General features: G+C 38.9%; 1 protein-coding gene across 1 annotated transcript in view; it reads right to left on the reverse strand.

The window, feature by feature from the left end:
• Nucleotides 1–2352: 2352 nt before the first annotated feature.
• The window catches only part of MRE11 (MRE11 homolog, double strand break repair nuclease), a 65000-nt gene continuing 48110 nt past the window's right edge, over nt 2353–19242 (reverse strand). Inside the window, exons 16-20 of the mRNA XM_030883749.2 lie at nt 19044–19127; nt 11532–11590; nt 9624–9691; nt 5239–5317; nt 2353–3111 (exon numbers count right to left, since the gene is read on the reverse strand). Coding sequence (XP_030739609.1) covers nt 3058–3111; nt 5239–5317; nt 9624–9691; nt 11532–11590; nt 19044–19127 — 344 coding nt within the window. The 3' untranslated portion in view covers nt 2353–3057. The remainder of the gene's footprint in view (nt 3112–5238; nt 5318–9623; nt 9692–11531; nt 11591–19043; nt 19128–19242) is intronic.

The raw sequence follows: 19242 nt of genomic DNA on the forward strand, positions 1-19242 counted from the left end.
AGGGCTTCTCACTGCAGTGGCTTCTCTTGTTGCGGAGCACAGGCTCTAGGCACTGCAGGCTTCAGTTGTGGCACGTGGGCTCAGTAGTTGTGGCACACAGGCTTAGTTGCTCCACAGTATGTGGGATCTTCACGGACCAGGGATCGAACCCATGTCCCCTTCATGGGCAGGCGTATTCTTAACCACTGTGCCACCAGGGAAGTCCCGTTATTTTTAAATATAGTACATTTCAACAGAAAACTTTTACAATGGGGGACTTTATTCCATTTTTCTAATAAAGTTTTTCCTCTTTGTTTATTAAAACATAAAACGTTTTCTTCTTGACCCTTTACATGTAAAATTTATCAATTTTACGGGCAATTTCCTGGCAATTTCACCAGGCTGAGCCAGGTGAAATATGTCAAGCAATTTACACATAAAATTAGAAAGCTAACTTCGGTTTTACTGCATAGTTTAGTATGCACAGGTTCCAGATTTACTGCAAAACTACACTGACTTAAGTTTAGATTTGGAAGCACCACCTTGTGGCAAAAGTAAGAACTTCTGAATTGCAGGAGTCAAGATGCGTTTCCAGGAGAGAACACTGGTGGGCTTCTGAGGCATTGGTCAAGTTCTATTTCCTGACCTGTATAGAGAATGCCATGAGGCTCACTTTATCATTATTTGTTAAAGCACATGACTTTTCTGTTATTGCAGGTCATAATTTTAAAAGTTGAGGGAAAAAATGTCCAATTTGTACCCAAATTGAAAGTCGTATGCCTAAATGCTTGAATTTTCTAAGTACCAGTTTTATTTCCTAGAATTGTAAATGCACTATTGTATTTTTGATACACAACAAAATGTCAGAAAGAGGGATATTCTTTGGTAAACGATGGAAGGATTTTTTCCCTCAGAATGGTTTCACTGAGGCCCTGTCTCAGCCTCGAGGAACTGTAGGGGCTCTGCAGTCATCTGGAAATCACCGCTACACACCTATCCCAACATGTCTGAGAACTGTCCAAAAAACCCTAGACTTCACTGCATCAATACAGAATATCAAGGATATGTGGCATATTTAACTATGCAGCAATATTCATCAAAAAGGTTTTTCTTTCCTATTTACTGTATTTCCAGGAGGTGACACACGCTATTCACAAAATGACCTGAATTGGCTGAGAGTTTCACCCTCTCTCACTGCCATGGAATCACTTCTCCTAGGAGCTAACAGAATCACATTTAGTACCTCTTTCATACCGTAGAGCAGTTTGTAGGAAGGGAGAAAGCCTTACTCTTTTTTTCTCAGGAACCTGTCAGGACGCATTAGTGACCATCTCCCTCACTATGACCCTCACCCCAGCAGGTGACATCTCACTGGCAGGTGAGAAGAGCCATTGGCTGAGTCTTCCCAGACAGCCACCCAAACCAGCTTCCATCCCACCATGGAGGGCAACTCTTACTCACGATTTCATCTTTGCTTCATTCAAATACTGGGAATATTAAAGATGGGAGCAGATGTGTCTGAGAATCTTTCACAGGACAAGGCCTTCTGCTGAGTTAATGCAACCGCTAAAATAATCCTTATGCTCAAGTGAGGCACAGAAAACATTTTTAAAGAAACTAAGGCTACATCGCAATTCTTGACTTAGACCCATTACAAGGGCTATGATATAGAGGCAGTCACTAAGCAAATGCTGTCTTTCATAGTTTGACACATTCTAGGTATGAATATGCCAATAATCAGGAATATCACTCAGTCTAGCGTTTGTTTCTACATATAAAGAAATGTCAGGCTGTTGTACCACCAAGATCTATAACTTCCTTAAGGAGTCTTGAATATATAGCTGCACTGTTAGATGAAAAGAAGGAATACTCTCAGGGAGTCTTTAAACAGAGACTTAGAAAGGAGAATGGGATTATTGAACTTAAATCTGAAGAAGTCAAATTCTTAGGTCCCCTGAATACATGTAAGAAAATGTAACAGGAGCTGCTTCTCTAAGATTTTGGAATTGCCCATGCTCAATGTTAAGATAAAATATTAATGAGAAAAAAATTATATATATTAATGAGAAACCTTGGCATTGATATTCCACAGAAGTTATATTTCAATATGTTTATCTAATATAACCATAAGGTTCAAGTGACCACTCTATCTAAAAAACAAAACAAAACAAAACTCTTCAGTAGCTTCTAAGAAGATACGGTTAAATTATTTTAACCCTTTCCTCCTAGAAACAGGTGAGAGAGAGAGGAAGAGAGAGAGAGAGAGAGAGAGAGAGAGAGAACCATTAATAATAGAAAATAATGGGAAAATTACCACCATTCAATGGGAACATAATCCTCTGGAATCTTTGCTACAACTGGAATGAAAAACAATAATTCTGACAGACTTTATTTTTTGATACAAACTTATATCTAATTATTCAAAGTATAGGGTATATGTAATCATTCAAAGTTTCTGGCTGATACTATCACAAGCATTAGAAAAAGAACATATACTGAGTAACAGACAGTGAGCTTAGGCACCGTTTCATATAAATTGTTTTACCTGCAGGAAATCCAGGATGTCTAGAAATTACGAAAATTATAAAAAGGACTAGATTCTATAAGCTCTTTTCCTCAACTTTGGCTAAATATAATAACCTTAAAATACTGGCACAGTCTTTGATTATAAAGCAGAAACATACAATGGTAGATTTATTTTAGTCCTTACTCAAGACTGTATTTAAGCAAAGCTCTCACTCGGTAAGACATATACTGATGTATGTCAGAAAAACAACATTCTAAGTTGTATGGAGCATTTATAGAACAGGTAATGTTAACAACCAGATTAAAAAATAAGGAAAACCAATGCTATTCTATATGCCCTTGAGCTGGGAAGTTTCTCAAATAATGAAGTCATGTTCAGGAAATGATATTCAAAAACGTAAATTTTTATACATTAGTTTCTCTGTTAAGTAAGAATCATTCAAATTCTTCAGTTAACAGCAATACTCAAAACATCTTCAACTGGTAAACTCGTAGTTTGCAACGTTTCGATTTTTCCTGAATCTTGAAAACTTCAAACTGCCATTAAATATATTATCTTCTGTTTCTTCTTACAGAACTAAGGTTCATAAAAGGATCATCATCATCCTGGAATGACATCCAAATGTACAATTAGTGACTGTTCCACGCTTCACTGAAACAAGACAGAAGTTCTTATGGGCAAAACAATACCAGTAAGAGCCATTTTCTCCTTTCACATGGGGTAGACTTTCATTTTTCTATTTCCTTTATAAATATGAATAGTTTGTCAATTTTTTTCTCGTCCTCCCTTCCTTAGTAGCTATTTCATTGTTAAAACAATGAAAGTCCAACTAAGTTCTTAGCAAGCATTAAAAATAAAAATGTATCCTGCTCTATATGTGTGTATATATATAAGCCCACAATATATATCATATATATTTCTCTCAATTATTCACCTTAATAAAAGCAAATAAGGCATGGGCAAGACAAAAAAACAAACAAACAAAAACTCTTCAAGTCATTTCTATTAGGTTTTTAAATAGCTTTTTTTTTTTTTTTCACTTACATTTTATAACTGGTATATCTGATGCTCTGGAAATTCAGAGCCAAAAAAATAATGAAGCCACATGACCTAATTCAGAAATAGCTGTAATTTTTATTTCCATTACCCATTTAATGCTAGAAATAGACAGCTACTCTCAGACTGGTACAAGAAACAACCTAGGAAAGCAATCTTTCAAATATATTTTTTGGAAAAATAAGTAGAGGAACTATTTAGTTTCAAAGACTTCCCATGCTGCTGGGACGTAGATTATATGCATAGTAAGAACAGGCAGGAATATCAGATGTTAACTAAGAATTTAATTAGAGAGAATGAAAACTAAACCTTCGATAAGCCCCAAATACATAATTTGATGAGGTTAACATAAAATCAATGATATACATTCTATAACTATTCAAAAGAGAAAGCAAATTTGTAAAGTTTTGGTTTATGTTTCCTTTAAGACATTAATAAAAAGGGATAATTATTTGGTGTTAGGCTCTGCTGGTGATATTAACATGTTCCAGTGTTCGCTAAATTAGCTATCTCTAGTGAGATATGGATGCCTTGAGAAACACAAATTCGCTCTCACTTATTGATTCATTTTCTGCTACCATAAAAGGCAGAACTCATTAATAAACCAGAGATAAATCCAAACTATAGTAGAGAATTTTCTAATAGTTCTCCTTTGTAGCTAACGTGAACTATATGAATTTCTGTAAGTAACATATAACCACATGTGTATCTAGATGCTTTGGAATTAACCAACGGGTCAACAACTGCCCACTTCTCTCCTGGAGGCAACATGCTAGTATTTAATAGGCAGACTAAGCTCATGGTGCCATTTTTCTTTGCAGCCTGAGTTCTGGGGCGTCTTCTCTTCAAGCTGTTTCAAAACCACAGCTGGGACACAGAGAACACGACGGCAGCAGATGAAGCTCAAAACCAAAGGTGTGAGTCATGTGGTACGACAGGGATGAACCTGGAGGACACTATGCTCAATGAAATAAGCCAGGCACAGAAAGACAAATGCTGTATAATTCCACTTATATGAAGTATCAGAGTAGTCAAAATCATAATGCACAAAGTAGAAGAGCCCCTTGCCAGGGGCTGAGGAGAGGGGAAAATGAGGAGATGTGGTTCAATGGGTATAGATTTTTGGTTTGGGAACATGTAAAGGTTCTGGAGACTGTTGCACAACAGTGTGAATATACTTAATATTAGTGAACTAACTGTACACTTAAAACTGGTTAAGATGGTAAGTTTTATGTTATGTGTTTCTACCACAACTGAAAAACACCACCATGTACCACCTTAAATATACAGGAGATGTGTAGAGCATACAGTGAACAGTTAATAAACATTCTGTTGTAGAGTAACATTAAAGGCTTTCACGATATCATCACCATTTCTCCAAACATAAACAACAGAAGCTGAAAAAACTATTCTGATCCTACTGTTAACTGGGCAAGTTAAAGAAGAGCTGAGTGATATTATATGTTGAGGATCTGCAGGCCTTTCACATCTGAGGTATTTCCATCGATGAGCACTCAACAGAGGCCACTCATTGACTCAATATTAACTACGGTTCAAAGGAAGGTGATCAATGAAACTATTTTTAGAAATAATTTTCGGCAACTAGCTTAGCAGTCCCTATTCAGATTTTATAAACATTTAAGAATTATTTAAGACTTAACGTATTACGTTATTACCTCATCTGATTCAAAATCAACCCCTTTAGTGATTTTGCTCCGGGACGTGTGTTTGCTCGATGATGAAGTGCTCAACCACCTGAGGCAAAATGTGAGAAAAACAGAGAAAATGAACTAAAGAATTCATCACAGAAGGCTTTCGAGCTAAGTTTTTCATTTTAGTAGCAGCCATGAATAAAAATAACTAACACATTCCCTTCGAGCTACATTAGAGGCAGTAGAAGCTTAGTGGCAATGAAAAGGACTCTGATGTCAGGGTCTGAATTCCAGTTCTGCCATTTAGGAGCTACATGGCTTCAAGCAGCTTAGCCTCCCTGTGCCGCAATTTCTTCACCTGTAAAACGAGGATGATAAGAATTTTTTTTTTAATCTTTTTTTTAGATGTTGGGGGTAGGAGTTTATTAATTAATTTATTTTTATTTTTGCTGTGTTGGGTCTTCGTTTCTATGCTAGGGCTTTCTCTAGTTGTGGCAAGCGGGGGCCACTCTTCATCGCGGTACGCAGGCCTCTCACTATCGCGGCCTCTCTTGTTGCGGAGCACAAGCTCCAGACGCGCAGGCTCAGTAGTTGTGGCTCACGGGCCTAGTTGCTCCAAGGCATGTGGGATCCCCCCAGACCAGGGCTCAAACCCGTGTCCCCTGCGTTAGCAGGCAGATTCTCAACCACTGCGCCACCAGGGAAGCCCGACAAGAATTTTTTAAAGATTAAATGTGTTTATATACTTAAACACTTTGCTCAGTGCCTGACACACATGAAGCACGCCACAGATGTTTGCTGACATCATAGTTCTTAGCATACATTAACATGTACCTACTACCACCCTCTACTCCTGAAAATTATGGCAATACTGAAATATTTTAAATCAAATCTCAGTTACGTTTCTATAACAGGATAAAAGGATCTTAGGAAAGGCTCACCGCTTTCTAGGGTTGCCTCACTGTTAATATTATTTGTGTCCAGTCCGAATAACAAATATTTACTTAGTGCTTGACCCCAGGTACTCTGATAGGCCCTGGGAAACAACAGTAAGCAAGATAATCAGGAATCTACTTTTATGAAGCTTAATGTGTAGTGATGGAACTCATATTCCTATGTATTTTTACTAACAAAAATTTTAAGTCATCTTAGGACAGGGGCCAGCAAACTTGGCTAGCACACCAAATCCAGCCTACCTGTTCCTTACAGCCTGTGAGCTAAGAATGGTCTTCACATTTTGAAATGGGTATATTTAAATGGTTATATAAGCACCTACATAATATCCCCAGTTTTGCCTCTTGGCCCGCGAAGCCTAAAATATTTACTCCCTGGCCCTTTAAGAAAAAAGTCTGCCAGCTCCTGTCTTAAATAAAAGCAGTGTCTGTGAACTCTTAGCCAACAATTTATTACCATGCTTTGGGATGTTACTATAGCAAACAAAATATATCTAAAGGGCTTGTCTGGACAAATTGTTGAGAGTCAAGAGGTCTATGCATCAGAAGGAAACAGAAAAATCCACAGGCTCTTAGGCACAAAAGTAAAGGACGGGAGGATTTGCCGAGCAAACTTGAAGAGCAACATAGCTTTGGAGGTAGAGGATCAAGGAATTTATCAACCAATCTACCTGGGAAGTCCCCAACTCTCTGTACTTGACCTAAGCAGGAACTGATCATTGTTGACTTGTTTCCATCATCTGTGACAGGAAGAAGCAGATCAAAAGCATGAAGCCACAGTGCCAAGGCTAGCCACAGCAGGTGAGGCATTGTTGCTGTGAGAGCTGGGGAAAGAGGGGGGTTATAGGAAGAAGCAGCCACTGAGGCCTGACTCTGCTTGCTGATGTCTCCCCTGACAAATAACCAGTGGTGTCCAGAAACAAGCCAGGCATTCTACACCAGATGCTGGCTCATTTGATCACAGCAGGAGCCCCCAATTCTGCACCAGAGGACCTCACACACCTACAGATCCAGTCTATGCGAGGTCCCCTATCCTCAGAGAGCAGTGGCAGGAAGGGAAGAATAGTTATACAGTTTTGACTACTGGGTCAAATAAATGGACTCTTGTCCTGGATGTCAAAAAATGTTTAATTGGATTAGTTTCCTGTGGATGGCTCAAAAATAAGGCAGACAGGGGGTATTACACTGAGTGCCAGGAGCTGTAAGTCTTCTCCATTTTTGTACAGATATAATTTGGAGGCACAAGTCAGAATTCTTACCTAGAGATATTCAGCCAATTATGTCAGTTGTAGCAGCATCACAAGCATAAGAGAACATGTTAAACTGGCCTACATAAAAGGTGCCCCCAAAATGTTGGCTCCCCCCGCTGCAAGGTTTAATAGAATCCCCTCCATCTCTCCTCCGCTACCTGGCCTGATGGGGCCAGGTCTTCTCTTGCTCACTGCTTTAAGGTCGGCGGGGAGGGGAAGGTTGCCACCAGCTCTATCAAATCTGGAAGGGTCCTTTTGTCCCCAGTACAACCATGTAGAGTTTGGTGCAGTTTTTCCAGGGGAAAGTGGGTGGATTTCCACTGCCCATCCAGCAGAAAGGAGTTTTACAGCTGGAAGTTCTTTCCTTTTTAAAGTCAACTACCAGAATATTAGTGCTTTTACTGCTTACCATTCTTTCCATTATTCTTGTTCTATTTCCCTAGCCTGTTATTTCTTCAATAAGCCCTTCTAGAGGTGTTACTATGTGTTAAGTGCTGTACTTAGCACTTCACAAATATTAACTCACTTTAAAGCCTCATAACAACACTTTGAGGTAAATATTATTATCTTCATCTTACAAATGAGGACACTGAGGCACAGAAGTCAAAAGAACTTGCACAAGGTCCACACTCAGTAAGTGGTAGAGCTTAAATACTTTAAATCATGAGTGAAATACCTATACACACCATGCCATTACTAAACAATTCTTCAAAGACAGCATAAATTGCGTCACCCAGTTGCTGTCATCAGGAACACAAACCTGCCAAGGCTGATTTCAGATTTCTCGCCAAAATGTTCGTTTCTAAATCTCCTCTCGTCAATTAAATGATTCTTATTACGTGCACAGAGGTCTGAGAGCTTAATCTATTATGTGAAGAAGCAACAGCAGAGGATGGGCCTAGACATGATCATACTAAGCGAAGTAAGTCAGAAAGAGAAAGACAAATATCACATGATATCACTTACATGTGGAATCTAAAATACGACACAAATGAACTTATCTACAAAACAGAAACAGACTCACAGACATAGAGGACAGATTTGCAGCTGCCAAGGGGGAGGCAGGAGGGGGAGGGATGGAGTGGGAGTTTGGGGTTAGCAGATGCAAATTATTATATTGATACACAGGATGGATCAACAACAAGGTCCTACTTCATAGCATAGGGAACCATATTCAGTATCCTGTGACAAACCATAATGGAAAAGAATATGAAAAAGAATATGTATATGTACAACTGATTCACTTTGCTGTACAGCAGAGATTAACACAACATTGTAAATCAACTATACTTCAATAAAAGTTAAAAAAAAAAAGAAAAGAAGAAGCAGCAGCAACAGCAGAGATGAGTCCTGGAGCAGAATGCTTGGCTCCGTGACTGGCTGTGTGCCCTTAGGTAAGTTACGTAGACTACCACGCCTCACTTTCTTCAAAGGTAAAAGGGGGAAAATAGAGTTATAAGTACATTTACCTCCTGGAGTGACTGTGACCAGCAAATAAGCTAATTCATAGGCAAAGGCTCAGAATGGTACCTGACACACAGGAAGTGCTGAAAGCCGAAACAGAATATTAACAAAATACAAAGCTATTTTCTGTTAATTGGAGAGGACATAGCACTCCAGCAAGAAAATCACTGGGTAATAAAGGCAAAAGGAAATGAATGACAAGTTATTCAAATTTTCAGTGAAAATACTTGTAATAATGCTGCACTGACTCCACGACTACCCCTTGGTCTATTTTTCACTTTTGTACATACGTGACTAGCTGAAAATAAATCTGTTAGACTTCCAGGGCTTCCCTGGTGGCGCAATGGTTAAGATCTGCCTGCCAATGCAGGGGACATGGGTTTGAACCCTGGTCTGGGAAGATCCCACATGCCACAGAGCAACTAAGCCCGTGTGCCGCAACTACTGAGCCTGCGAGCCACAACTACAGAAGCCTGCACGCCTAGAGCCCGTGCTCCGTAATAAGAAAAGCCACTGCAATGAGAAGTCCGCACACAGCAATGAAGAGTAGCCCCCGTTCGCAGCAACTAGACAAAGCCTGTGTGCAGGAATGAAGACCCGACACAGCCATACATACATACATACATAAATAAAATTTTTTTAAAAATCAGACTTCCGTAGCATAGAGAAATGTATATGTTGAATTCTGGATAATTTTTAATTTTTTCAGATGTTCCTTTTTGCAGGAATTCACTGCACCAACCTTTGATCAGCTTTGGAAGTCGTAGGAAAAATGTCTTCTTCCGTATCTGACTCACCTACCACAATCACCTAAGGGGGAGAAACAAAACAGCAAACAGTCTTTGTGGGAATGGAAAATCTGAATAAAAATGCATTAACTAATGTCAAAAAAAGATATATTTTTACAAAAAAGGAGGCAGATACCATGTAAGCAATAACCATGAAAACTAAAGCTCTGCCTAACCTCCCCACTAATGTCACTCTTCATTTACAAATGGTTTTTTTTATACAGCATGTGTGAGCTCACTTCTCTCCTGCTACCACGGCAGCCTGGGTACCTAAAGGAACATGCACTCAGATTGGTGAATGACTCACACTGGGTCATGTGCGGACAGTGCCCTGTGATTTTCTTGGGTTCTAGGCCATCAGTGCTTCATCTCCAATTTTAAATGAGGTATAAGACTGTGTGGGAAGTACCGGACCTGTTTTTCTGTTACATTTATCCCTGTTAAATACCACTTGCTGCTTTTAAGCCCCATGAAAGATATTTGTCATTCTTGATACTATCATCCAAATTACTACCTACTCCTCTACATTTTGTGTTATCTTGACACTTAATACACACATTTGCCATGTCTTCATCCAACTGATAAAGCCAAAGACAAAATAGTGAAAAAAGCAGCACTTGAGACCCACCCCTACCCAAGGCAGACATTGAACTGTTAATCAAAGACCATTAAATGAAGTTGTCTAAATGGCTATGAATCCCGCCAATATCTCTGCATTTTGTCCATGAAACTATCAGGAGATTGTCTTAAGTGCCTTGAAGGGATCAAATGCCTTCAGCATTCCCCTGATCTACCACTATGTCACCTCAATCAAAAACATGAAAGAAAAAGTTACCATGACTTGCTCTTTCTGAACTCATGTTCTTGCATTATAAAAGAAAAATCTAGAAGGGAAGCTACCTTGTGGACATGATGATAATTTTGTTTTCAGATATGATCCTGAAGCGATAGCAGGCAATAGTTGAATAGGAATAATGAAATGGAACTCAGGATAAAAGTTAGCACCAGTATACCCATATATAATTGTATAATAATGAGAGGAAAAAACAAAAAAACAGAGAAGAAGTCTTCTGGAAGAGGAGGTGGTCAATTGTGTCACATACTCAAGAGATCAAGAAGGAGTTAAATTTAAGAAAATGCTGGTGGGGCAGTATGATATAGAGCAACGATTCTCAACTAGGTGTGATTTTTAACTCCCCCTCCCATCCCAGAAACACCTGGACATGTCGGGAGACATTTTGATTATCATAACTAGGGGGGACACCCCAGGCATCTAGTATGTAGAGGCCAGGGATGGTGCCTGGGAAGTAAGACACATGTGTTTTGAAAGAGAGGTAACAGGAGAATCAAGCCCATTCTGGACTCTTCTTGGAATCCAAAGGAAGAGCAGAAGTTTCATGTTAAATCTAGAGCTGAACACAGAGGTCCGTAGACTCAGACCTTGTAGCTTGTCTTGAGTCTGGCTGCAGCCATTAAGACACAAGCCAGAGTATTATGAGAGTATAAGTAACAAAAGGAAGCCAGCAATAAATAAGACCTCTCTACGCACTGAACGCCCATCTTCAATCATAGTTTTCCATGCATGGACTCTTTTGGTTCAACGTTATTATCCTTAAAAATATTACTGGGTACATACATTTATGGGTGTCCAATCATGCGATCCATTATTAAAGAAAGAAAAAGAGAAACCCTCCTCCCGCGCAGAAACCCTAGAAGCCCTCAGTCTAGATAATCAGTAAAGTTCTCTGCAGTTTTAATGTTCCACATTGTTTCTTCTTTTATTTACTTTGCAGACCAAAGAACTGACAATCATAATGTAGGAAACATCAACTGGTACACAATTAGAAAACTTTTTTTCTTACCTCTGAATAATTCTTAGTAGCAACATTTTGGGAGGGCTGCTGTCTTGCAGCTTTAAAGGCTATAATGAAAAAGAGGAAACATCCATTATGTTATTCTTAAAAAAGCTTTGAAAAATTTGCACATTTCTTTAGCTGAAGGTTTCCTAAGTCCTATCTGCAAAAAATCCATGATGACTGATTATAAAACCACTTAATATGCTTTAAAATCGGGAGATGGAATTATACGTCTAACTACCAGTCTCATATGATTTCCCGGTTTACTCAAAGTAGTAAGCAGTGTTCATAAATACACCTACACTAAAAATATTTTATAGAAAAATACCTGAAGGATAAAATCTGATCACCTAATGGACTGAACTCCAAATACAGTGAAAGTAGCCCTCCTCAGGTCTGCCTTCTCTTATAGCTGGCAATCTCTTTCCCTGTGGGAGCCACATGGTTCCAGTAAGCGCTTCCTTATTCTCCTCTACTTTGTTAGAAATATTCAGTACCTAAGAAATAGTCCAGAGGGAATGCTAGAAAACAGCCTATCTTTCATTCCATGATAACCTTCCTATGAATCCTTACATTTTCAGCTTTGTAAACTTGGTTAGAAACATGAAATTTAGTTCATTTTTATTTTTCCTGAGACCAAAACTATAATATTTTGATTTCACAGTAAGAAATATACATTTGGTCTTCATCCACATTTCTGGCAGAGAGCCCCTAAAACCCTAATTTCCTAAAGCAATGAGAGCCGTCAAGGTTCTATTTGTTATGTTAATGAGGTAACTTTGGGACCACAACTGAGGAGAGAGGCTGGTTACCAAGGGAACCAACCAGGAATAGAGGGTTCGAACTTTCAGTCCCATCCCCGATTTCTGGGGAGGGAAGAGGAGCTAGAGGTTGAATCAATCACCGACAGCCAATGATTTAATCAATCATTCCTACGTAGCGGGGCCTCCATAGAAACCCAAAAGGAAGGGGGTTCAGAGAGCTTCCAGGTGGTGAATCAACATGCTTCCACGTGCCACCATGCTTGGACCCCAAACTCGATGAGGACAGAAGCTCCTCTGTTCTGGGCTTCGCCCTATACATCTCTTCATCTGGCTATTGATTCATATCCTTTCATATCTTTTGTAATAAACCAGTAATCTAGTGAGTAAACTAGTTTCCTGAGTTCTGTGAGCCACTCTCGCAAGTTAACTGAATCCAAGGAGGGAGTCATGGGGACCTCTGATTGATAGCCTATTAGTCAGAAGTACAGAAAACAACCTGGACTTGTGACTGGCATCTGAAGTAGAGGGGGGCAGTCTTCTAGAACTGAGTCCTTCCCCTGTGGGATCTGATGCTGTCTCTAGGCAGGTAGTGTCAGAATTGAGTTGACTTGCAGGACACCCAGCAGGTGTCTGAGGACTGCTTGGTGGTGTGGGTAACCACCCCCCCTCACACACACACACCCCCACTGGAATTAAGTGCAGATTATTAAAAACCTAGAATAAAATTTAAAGAGCCAATTAGAGGTTTAATTTTCTCCTACGCCTTACCAGTTTCCTAATACAAAAAAAAGGTTTCCCCCAAACTAAACAACAGAGCAAGAGGAGATAAAAAGACAGAGGACTTGAAGAAGTCAAATGCTCAAAGAACCCTACAAAGTCCAAAATTCTCCTAGTCAGAAAACTCAGGAATCTTTCCACCTAGCCCAAATTTATGATTTACTCATTTTTCCTATTCCAGGTTCTATCCCCAATCTTAGGATGTCTACCTGAGAGAAAGGAAAGGCAGAAGCAGAGTTCTTACCCACCCTACTCAATCACTAGCCTCACATCCTACTCTACTCAAAAGGCTGGAGAGGGCAACTGAATGCAAAGGCCAGCAATCGTGACTCTTTCAAAAACTATTTCTGCTCAATCGTTATTCACTAATTGACCCCTCAAACTCTCGGCTCCTGGAAGAAACAAGAGCCTTCCTTTCTTTTTATCCCCAATAAATATTTGTGTGATAAATTAACATTATCAGAAAATTAAGCACTCGGTTCTGTTAGGAAGGCAATACATACTGTATTGGGGGTTAAAAGCTCTGGTTTTAGAGTTAGAGCCATGTGGACTCACTAGCTGGGTGACTGTGGCCAAGTTCCTTGGCTTCTTCAAGTCTCGGTTTCCCCACCTATAAAACAGTGTTAATAATACTTGATGCTGAAAATTGTTGACAGGATAAAAAGAGGTGGTTAATGTAATTTGTTTTGGCAAGCGCCTAGATGTAGTAGGTCTTCAAATGATTTCGCTAGTAATAGTGTATGGAGTAGCAGCAGTGGTAACCATGGTATAAATTAAATGCAAAGACAGAGGCTTCTTTTATTAACTTAGTCACTATCCTCTGCAGACAAACTTCAGTGGAAAAGTCTGGGCTGATAACGCTCATTCACAACCGCTGCTGGCTATAAGTGTAACATCTACCTTTCCCAATAAAACTCCAGTACTATTATACAAATCTCTACACTCCATGGAGCTTGTTATAATAGGATTGAACATTTATTTATCTCTTCATTCCTCCACTTATAATACGAACGTAGAAGCTATAGTTTAAAGTTGCTTTTTTTTTTGTAACCAAGCTTCATTTTTTAAAAAAAATTTTTCATTGCTTTTATTTATTTATTTACATCTTTATTGGAGTATAATTGCTTTACAATGGTGTGTTAGTTTCTGCTTTATAACAAAGTGAATCAGTTATACATGTACATATGTTCCCGTATCTCTTCCCTCTTGCGTCTCCCTCCCTCCCACCCTCCCTATCCCCCCACCCCTCCAGGCGGTCACAAAGCTGATCTCTCTGTGCTATGCGGCTGCTTCCCACTAGCTATCTACCTTACGTTTGGTAGTGTATATATGTCCATGCCTCTCTCTCGCTTTGTCACAGCTTACCCTTCCCCCTCCCCATATCCTCAAGTCCATTCTCTAGTAGGTCTGTGTCTTTATTCCTGTCTTACCCCTAGGTTCTTCATGACATTTCTTTTTTTCTTAAATTCCATATATATGTGTTAGCATACGGTATTTGTCTTTCTCTTTCTGACCTACTTCACTCTGTAGGACAGACTCTAGGTCTATCCACCTCATTACAAATAGCTCAATTTCGTTTCTTTTTATGGCTGAGTAATATTCCATTGTATATATGTGCCACACCTTCTTTATCCATTCATCCGATGATGGACACTTGGGTTGTTTCCATCTCCGGGCTATTGTAAATAGAGCTGCAATGAACATTTTGGTACATGACTCTTTTTGAATTATGGTTTTCTCAGGGTATATGCCCAGTAGTGGGATTGCTGGGTCATATGGTAGTTCTACTTGTAGTTTTTTAAGGAACCTCCATACTGTTCTCCACAGTGGCTGTATCAATTTACATTCCCACCAGCAGTGCAAGAGTGTTCCCTTTTCTCCACACCCTCGCCAGCATTTGTTTCTAGATTTTGTGATGATGGCCATTCTGACCGGTGTGAGATGATATCTCATTGTAGTTTTGATTTGCATTTCTCTAATGATTAATGATGTTGAACATTCTTTCATGTGTTTGTTGGCAATCTGTATATCATCTTTGGAGAAATGTCTATTTAGGTCTTCTGCCCATTTTTGGATTGGGTTGTTTGTTGTTTTGATATTGAGCTGCATGAGCTCCTTGTAAAATTTGGAGATTAATCCTTTGTCAGTTGCTTCATTTGCAAATATTTTCTCCCATTCTGAGGGTTGTCTTTTCGTCTTGTTTATGGTTTCCTTTGCTGTGCAAAAGCTTTTAAGTTTCATTAGGTCCCATTTGTTTATTTTTGTTTTTATTTCCATTTCTCTAGGAGGTGGGTCAAAAAGGATCTTGTTGTGATTTATGTCATAGAGTGTTCTGCCTGTGTTCTCCTCTAAGAGTTTGATAGTTTCTGGCCTTACATTTAGGTCTTTAATCCATTTTGAGCTTATTTTTGTGTATGGTGTTAGGGAAAGTTGCTGTCATCCCAAACTTATAGTAACTATAGTTAGTACTCCATGGTTATTTTGTCAGAGACCATATTAAAAAGTCAGTTCCGTTTTTCAAAAAAAGGCCAATGTTGGAGTTAAACTGCAAAACCATTGGACCAAATCAACTGCATAAAAGACAAATTTAGACTGATTTATAGAAACATCCATTATCATGAGTTAATTGTAAACACTGTCACTAATACTAACAGCAGCAGTCATTTATTGGATTCTTTCTAAGTGCTGTGCTCAGTAATGGTTATGCATAGCTCATTTAACACTTATAACTACTCTGGGAAGTTAGTACTCCTCCTCCAGTGGGAGGACACAGTGAATAGGTCATACATTTATTTAATTGAAGTCTTAGAAGGAAAGAAAAAGAATAGCACAGAGGTAATATCTGAAGGGATAAGAGCAAAGGATTTCTAGAAATGATAAAAGGCACCAATTCACAGTTTCATGAAACCCCATAAATCCTAAGCAGGATAAAAAGAATCCCATATCTAGATTCATCATAGTTTAAGTACAGAACACCAGAGACGGCCAGCCGGAGGAGAAACAGATTACTTCAAATGAAGCAACAAGCTAAACTAAGAGCTGATTTCTATTTTTTTTTTTTTTTTTTTTGCGGTACGCGGGCCTCTCACTGTTGTGGCCTCTCCCGTTGTGGAGCACAGGCTCCGGACGCGCAGGCTCAGAGGCCATGGCTCACGGGCCCAGCCGCTCCGCGGCATGTGGGATCTTCCCAGACCGGGACACGAAGCCGTGTCCCCTGCATCGGCAGGTGGACTCTCAACCACTGCGCCACCAGGCAAGCCCAATAGCTAATTTCTTAATGACAACAATGGAAACCTGAAGACTCAATCTGAGTGATTAATTCTGCCCACTGGTGTCAAGGAAAGTTTCACATAAAACAACAAAGCCATGATGAGAAAAGGCAGTTTGGGCTAAGGTAAAGGGAAGTAATTTACAAAGTCTATGCCTCTGTGTTGCACACTGACCAACTTTTGGTAGTTTAACATGGAAGTGTTCATATTTTACTCACGATCCTTTTCTAACGCCCTCTGTTTTCTCTTTTTTTATAATACCTCATATATATATATATATATATATATATATATACATACAAACATTTCACAAAAGCCTACTATGTGCCAGGCTTTTGGCTTTCCTTTTTTTTTTTTTGCTGTACTGCGCGGCCTGCAGGATCTTAGTTCCCCAACCAGGGATTGAACCCGGGCCCTTGGTGGAGTCCTAACCACTGGACCACCAGGGAATTCCAAGGCTTTTTGCTTTTAATCCCCAGAGTAATCCAGTATGGCAAGATTATTCCCAATGCACACGTAAGCAAACTAGGAGAGTGAGTGAGTTGTCCAAAGTCACAACGCTTTTTACACGTTAAACTCATCCCAGATCGTTTACCGTGCTGCCTTTTTTCACTTCCTTTTCCCTTCTCTGCTTTTATCTTACACCTTCCAAGAATGTCACAGCATCTTTCTAAATGCCATTTTCTAAAGGCAACAGAGACAATATACTTCTAAAGTCAAAAGATAAGGATCTCAGCTGGCCCTACTCAAGTACTGAATAATCCTTGAATAAAAACATAGCAGCAGAACTTTTGATAAGAAGGTTCTTTAAGAATAATTTAATAGAGCTGATGTTTTTATCCATTCTCCAATGTCATCTGTCATCCAGAAAATATTGAAAACTTCCTCTGATGGAGTCACAACTCACTTCCTTCTGAGGCAGCTTACACCATCTTTATGTTGGTTGATAGATTATTCCGTATAATGCAAAGACTTCTCTACTGAGAGCCAGTAGCTCAACCTCTAATCTTCTCTTGCTCTGGAAACTAACAGTAGAGTGGTTACCTACTCACTCTGAAGGCCAGAGAATGTGGGATCAATTCAAGCTCTAGAATTTACTAGTTGTGAGACTTTGGGTAAGTTGCCTATCTTTTCAAAGCCTCAGTTCCCTTTTCTGTAAAACAGAGAAATAATAAGTGCCTATCCCACTGAGCTGTTGAGAGGCCTGCAGTAATCGTCGCATAAGTATTAGCTATTATTAGTACTATTAGTGGTTTTATCAACCTAGGGCAAATTACTTAGCTCAATTCCCTCTTCTATAAGAGAGGGAGTAGGTGAAATTGTTCTTAAGCCTTCCAGGTCCACTTGATCACATAATAAACTTAAATCTGTGTGTGATTAGCTTTTCCATCTATCCTCATTGGGTTGGTAGTTCTTAACCTGGAGCCCACGGATAGGCTTCATGGGGGTCCCTGAGCCCTCTGAAATGGAATACAATTGCATATGAGTACTTATTTAAAGATAGGAGACATAGCTTTCAGAATCCATAACTTAAAATAGATTTAAAACTACTGTCTTTAGAACTATATAAATCAAATCTATTCGATCTTTGATATAACAGAACTTAATTTCTGTAAAGACTTGAATTTTTTCCCAGGTTAGATATCCTAAGTTCCTTCTATCAAATTTTTTATATTATATGGTTTCTTTTCTGAATGATCATATAAAGTTGACATCTTTCTTGAAATACGGTTTCAAAAGATGAGCACAGTATTCTTGGCATGATACATCCAATTAGTACGAGGGAGAACTTCCTTGCTGTAAAGAAGCATTACTTCTATTAATAATGCTTAAGGCACCGTTAGATTTGGACAGTTAGATCAACCTGCACAACCTTAGTGACTTAAGTCTTTCTTACTTGGTTCCCGACTAATATCATATACTTCTCTGAGCAGCTGTCCTTTTGGACATAAATACAGTTTATATTTACCCTTGATAAATTTCATCTTGTGAGATTTAGTCCAACTCTCCAATCTGTCAAAAATTAATCTCAAATAATAAGATAATATAAATAAAATACATATGGATATACTCTGAATGGTAGGGAGAAAAATATATCACCACCTATTTTAACATATATTTTAAATCTGACTTACAACTTACAACACAGATCTGACTTACAACTTCCTCTGATCTCATAAACTGTAATATTAAAAATAGTTTATAAATTTCTATATTAAATTATTACTAAAATAGTTTATAAAAATAGGTTCCCTTAGTTTGAGGCTAATTTTTAGACCACAGCAACATACACAAAATCAATTCAAAGAATCCTAACTATAACTTCCCTTAAATGCAGCTCACATGACTCTATACTAACAGTAGAGATGGACAAAAGCAGCATGAGGAAAGAAAGTTTACAGTACATTAAGGAGCAGTTCCTTCTCTCTTAATCATTGTTGATACACTGACCAACTGCCTTTTCCATGTCTTAGTGACCCCTCTATAAAAGGGAAATAACCAAATTTGTCTAAAGTGGGATATAAAAATTAATTTTTAGAGCCCACCCTCTTCAATAGCCTCCATGAATGGCAAAGGTCTTTTAAAGCAGCATAATTTATCCTGTGATTCAACACAAACCAGTAAGGTTTACTCATGGGCTTTCCTGAGTCTTCCTGTGTTGGAATTTATAAGTACCTGCTAGGTGATCTTTTGCAGTCTATACTCACCATCTATAATAGACATATTTCTAGATGTTGACGTAGTGGCCTTTGAACTTCTGCCTGGAGTAGAAGTCTCCAGAGCAGCGCCTGCTGTTAGAATAATGAGCGGTCAGTAAACCAGTCCATCAGTGGCTAAGGATTTTTTTGTTTTTTTTAAAAAAACACCACTAAATAAAGTTATGTCAAAACATAGTTTATGTGTAAA

This window comes from Globicephala melas, chromosome 8 (assembly GCF_963455315.2).
Source record: "Globicephala melas chromosome 8, mGloMel1.2, whole genome shotgun sequence".
NCBI classification, from domain to species: domain Eukaryota; kingdom Metazoa; phylum Chordata; class Mammalia; order Artiodactyla; family Delphinidae; genus Globicephala; species Globicephala melas.